The sequence below is a fragment of the Penaeus vannamei genome, chromosome 5, assembly GCF_042767895.1.
Source record: "Penaeus vannamei isolate JL-2024 chromosome 5, ASM4276789v1, whole genome shotgun sequence".
Lineage (NCBI taxonomy): Eukaryota > Metazoa > Arthropoda > Malacostraca > Decapoda > Penaeidae > Penaeus > Penaeus vannamei.
The window spans coordinates 8,219,737-8,224,736 of NC_091553.1; the positions used below are offsets into that span (position 1 = coordinate 8,219,737).

General features: G+C 34.4%; 2 protein-coding genes across 2 annotated transcripts in view; both read left to right on the forward strand.

Moving 5' to 3' along the window:
• The window catches only part of Drat (Death resistor Adh domain containing target), a 437,794-nt gene that overhangs the window by 372,025 nt on the left and 60,769 nt on the right, over window positions 1–5,000 (forward strand). The gene's annotated exons all lie outside the window — the stretch shown is intronic.
• Window positions 1–5,000, forward strand: part of LOC113802923 (uncharacterized) — a 12,658-nt gene that overhangs the window by 1,147 nt on the left and 6,511 nt on the right. Inside the window, exons 2-4 of the mRNA XM_027353576.2 lie at window positions 3,155–3,287; window positions 3,970–4,101; window positions 4,898–5,000. The exon at window positions 4,898–5,000 is cut by the window's right edge and continues 72 nt beyond it. Coding sequence (XP_027209377.1) covers window positions 3,155–3,287; window positions 3,970–4,101; window positions 4,898–5,000 — 368 coding nt within the window. The remainder of the gene's footprint in view (window positions 1–3,154; window positions 3,288–3,969; window positions 4,102–4,897) is intronic.

A 5,000-nucleotide genomic window follows, 5' to 3' on the forward strand; every position in this document is an offset into this window, starting at 1 on the left:
GTGATTGGTTGTTTAGGTTTGTTGAGGTTCGGTGAGGTTAAATAACTGCCTAGTGTTTGCAGTTAAAAAATGGCAAAATAGTCAGTCTAACAGCAATGCCTTGCATAGTAACTGCATGTGGTGCCCCCTATATATAATGTCATGGTCATTGGCCAATCAGAGCGCTTCATGGCAGGATATGTGTCATGAATGTTGCCAGTTCATGGCACTATTTCAGCTGCCTTTCCTTGCACAAACTCCATATATATATCATTTCTCAAAGTAGTTCATAACTTGGACTTGGTAATTGTTTTGAATATCTTAATGTAATTGATCTTGATGATTTTGGTATCGGTGGATTCCTCTCACTCTCTACTATTCAGGTGTACCAAAATTATGCTGCCGAACCCCCCTCCCAATCCTCATATTCTTGGCCCCCATAGCAAGGGATTGCATGAAAGGTACCAGGGAAGTAATAATGTTGGAAAAATAAAGATGATAGAAGAATACAGTAAAGATAATAACTAACTATGCTGTTGAATGCAATTGTCTGCGCCCCTGTGACCCCCTTGGGTGGCTACCACCCCTAACCCCCTGCACAGCAAAGAATCTAATATGTATTCATGACAGAAGTGAGCATACATCCTACATGTGGGTAGAAGAAGTCAAGATATAACCTAGGAATTTTTAGTTACTAACCTGATTAGTAAATGCCGCTGAGTTGTGAAGGTACTCAGCAGAGTGGGGGATGGAGCCACAGGGTTCTCTCATGCTCCATCCTGCCATACACACAGGGTGGGTTCTTTGTTTTCCAGGATAGGGGTTCGGGTACTGTCCCTTATATTACACCATGCTGTGACTTATTCATTGTATATTACTCTAGTTATTTATTTTCTGTATTCTGTTCATATTTCACTCTGCAGTTTCCCTGGTGTCTTTCATGCCCTCCTCTGCTATCAGGGCCTAGAATGTAGGGGTTGGGGAATGGTTCCATGGGGTAATTTTGATATATTCAGGTTGTGGAGAGTGAAAGGAATCCATCAAAACCAAAATAATTGAGATTGGTTATGTGAAGGTATTCAGAATATTTTCCCAGTCAACTGATGACAAGGTAATTCTTTACAGTAAAATTTATTCATCAGTCTAAGTTGCTGTGACTGGGCATGCCCTGGGGGTTGCCCAACATACCCAGGAAACATTGTCTTCACCTCAGTATACATGGCAAGGTAGAGCTGAAACTCACGAGCACCTTCTGGACTTAGGCTGAGAGCGGCAATATCCGTGATATTTTTTCCTTTATTCATGGTATAACTTTTCGTGTCTGCAGATTATTTCTTGTACTGACAACTGCAACTTTTTGTCCTCTACAAGAATATCATATTCAATTTACCGTAACATAGTGTATCCACACCATAAAGATTAACTGATAATAATTATGATAATTTTAATTTTTATGTCATTGAATTTTTTCTTTTAATGTTCAGTTTTCGTAGTACAACTTGCACTGTCGGTCATAGTGGGTAGGAATAGAAACTTGAGCATGGAAATAGTGACCTCTCTGGAGCTGGTACTCTTCAATTCACATTTTTTCATGACTTGATGGTCACATCATCTGGATCCGAAAGGACTAATCACACTATTTAATAAAAAAGATTTTTTCATAGGCAGATGTTACCTATGGCTAGGGAACATGCATGGGGTGAGGTGAGGTGGTGTGGTTAGCTAAGGTAAGGCTAAGTTAGGGTTAGTTAGACTTAAGTTAGTTAAGGGTAGGCCATGCTAGACCATATTTGGCTAGGTTAGGTAAGTTTGCTTAAAAACTGTGAGTTACAGCAACTTTCTCAGCAAAACGTGAGCCCATGCTCTCATCTAAACGCCCCATACATTGTTGCATGACCATGGAAACAACAACAATTAGAAAGAAATATGGGGGAAACAGAGAATTTAGGCTTGAATAGTGTCACTAGAATACATTTACAGAAGAATGTTTATAGATATTAATAGATATTATTATCCAGCATGATAATTGAAATCGGTGTACCCAGTGTATTAACCAGTTGCCTCCAGGGATGGCATGTGCGTATATGCCATGCCCACTGTGTGTTTAATTTAGTAATTGTTTTTACATATAGACAGATGGCTCCATAAGTACTGTCACCAATGAGCAGTTACAAGAACTACCTGTTTCACCTGTTTGACCCTTTTCCTTGATTTTTTATAATATTCTCTAGTATTTGATACAGCTGTTATGTCAATAACAATATAGTAATTATAATGTTTATAACAAAAATAACAATGTCATATTGATAGCATTAGTATAACAAGACAAATTTTTGTTTTGTAAGATGGTGGTATCATAGAAATGATTGTCAGAATGATACTATTTGAAATATTATGAACTAATTGCCTGTGAAAGAGTAGAGGATCTTGTATTTTTAAACAATAATTTGCTTAATGGAATTTCTCTTTTATAAATGTAAAGTGTAGCTAATTTATTGACATGACAAGAAAAGTGTTATATATCAATTCTTGTAAATGTGCCATTATTTTCTCAATTTTCTTTATTTTTATTAGTATTCTGGTAATATGATAATCATAAGGTCATTGATAATGGTGATAACAGTAACAAAAGATAGCATCAGAAAAAAATCCAGAAAATCCAAGGAATGGGAAAATTAGGTACAGCAACTTAGGCTGTCTAATTGACTTCTAGGTGACTGAGCACCTGTGGAGCCATCTGTGTGTAATGGAATTCATGAGAAATAAATGCAATAGATATTACATAGGCCTATCCATGACTGATAAGTTAACACTCCCATTTAAGAATTAGTATTTTGTTGTTATTTGATAATTTCTTTAAACATATTGTACACAAAAGTTTCCAAAGTAAATTAAAATCAGTAGAGGCAATAAAAAAGTTGGATTCCTCTGGTAGATTTTAAGTATGTCATTTAGGCATAGAGCTTATGTTTGATTTGTTTTGGGCAGCTGTAAATTGAAGTAAATTCATGGGGTAGGTGTGAGTCAGTAAAAGAGTGAGCAGAAAGGACTTATATTTAGAGTGCTTTCACTGAAAAAAGGTTAAGGATAACTGGCTTAGACTTTTCACAATGTCTTTCATGTGTGAACTGGGCAGTCTGTTTACAATAATGAAATATTTCCCGCTCTTTTTCAGTTATGATGAGCAAAATGCTTACCTATATGGACTTATACGTAGACATGATATTCAGAGGAAACGTAAGCCTGTGTCGGAGAGAAGAACTTGCTCATATAAGTATTATGTTCGAATTAAAGGAAAGGAACTTCAGGTAAATCATGATTGCACTTGATTTATTCAAATTATATTATATTACGCATGCACACGTGCACACACACATATGCATGTACGTACTCACATGCACGCATGCACACAAACATGCACACATACATTCGTGCATGCATGCATACATAAATACATACATACATACATACATACATACATACATACATACATACATACATACATACATACATACATACATATATACATATATACATACATACATACATACATACATACATACATACATATATACATATATACATATATACATATATACATACATGCATACATACATATACATACATGCATGCATTTATACATACATACATACATATGTACATACATGCATGTATATATTTGTACATTCATATACATACATACATATATACATATATATTTATATACACACATACATACGAACTTATTGATATAGATTTGTATATATATATATATATATATATATATATATATATATATATATATATATATATATATATATACATACATTATATATATATATATATATATATATATATATATATATATATTTATATATATAGATGAATTTGTTTTATGATTTTCATATTTTATATATTTTCTTTTGTTTATGGTTGTACAATTTGTTTTTAAAAGGAAAATTTTTGTCCTAATAATTACTATTGTTTCAGGTATGCAAGAAGGCTTTTGCTAATATCCATGGGATCTCTGATAAAAAGATTAGAACACTCTGCATCAAGCATGAGCAAAATATTCTCTTTCCAAGAGATAATAGAGGTAGACACAAAAATCGACCCAAAAAGGTACGTAGTCTTTACGTCTTAGTAATTATTTTCCTGTAGAACTTGAACATTTATAGATTGGATAAGGATTTTGAATACAGACATCCCTCACTATATGATCAGTTGATCTATGACTAATAGATTATAAAATATGGGGTTGGTTTGGATTGTATGTTCACTACACTATACAGTGCTGAGTGAACCTATCTGTGCCTTCCTCAGTCTTTGTTTGCATCTGAAAATGTACTTTCTTTATAGCTTTGAAGTGTTTGTGTTTGATCTGTGTAGTTTCATGTGGTTCTGGTACTGTATTAGTGATGACCCCCAATGTTTGGGCAGTGTATGCAATAGCCCAGAGAAGAAGGGGAAAGCCTTGTGTTGTGAGTGGGGTGATATGTCATTTGTTCACTTCTCTTCCAGCCCTCTTTTTTCTTCTTCTTCTTCTTCTTCTTCTTCTTCTCCTTGTTTTTCCTTTCTTTCTTTCTTTCTTTCTTTCTTTCTTCTTCCCAGATCATTATTTTTGTTTTGTATAGATAACTATTGTAAATAAGTGGTCTTGAGTTGTTTTGAGGCTCATTTATGATGAACCTTCTATTGTTGTTGAGTAGCCTGTTAATGTAGTCTGATCTTATGGCAAGGGATGACTGTATTTTGTAAGTGATAATGTAATAGCTGCTATATTTTCCTTTATTATTGTTTGGCATTTCTGCAGTCATCACTCCTCAGCTTAAGGTTTATGTATTTCCTGAATGTGGTTTGACAATCATCTTGTTTTGAATTATTTATATAATTCAGTAACCAATCATCCTTTTAACAGGTCACACCAGAGTTGGTGACGCTCATCAAACACCATATCCTGAAGATGCTTTCTGGGCCAAATGGCAGTGATTTCATTAAGACTGATAAGAACCAAGGTCCTG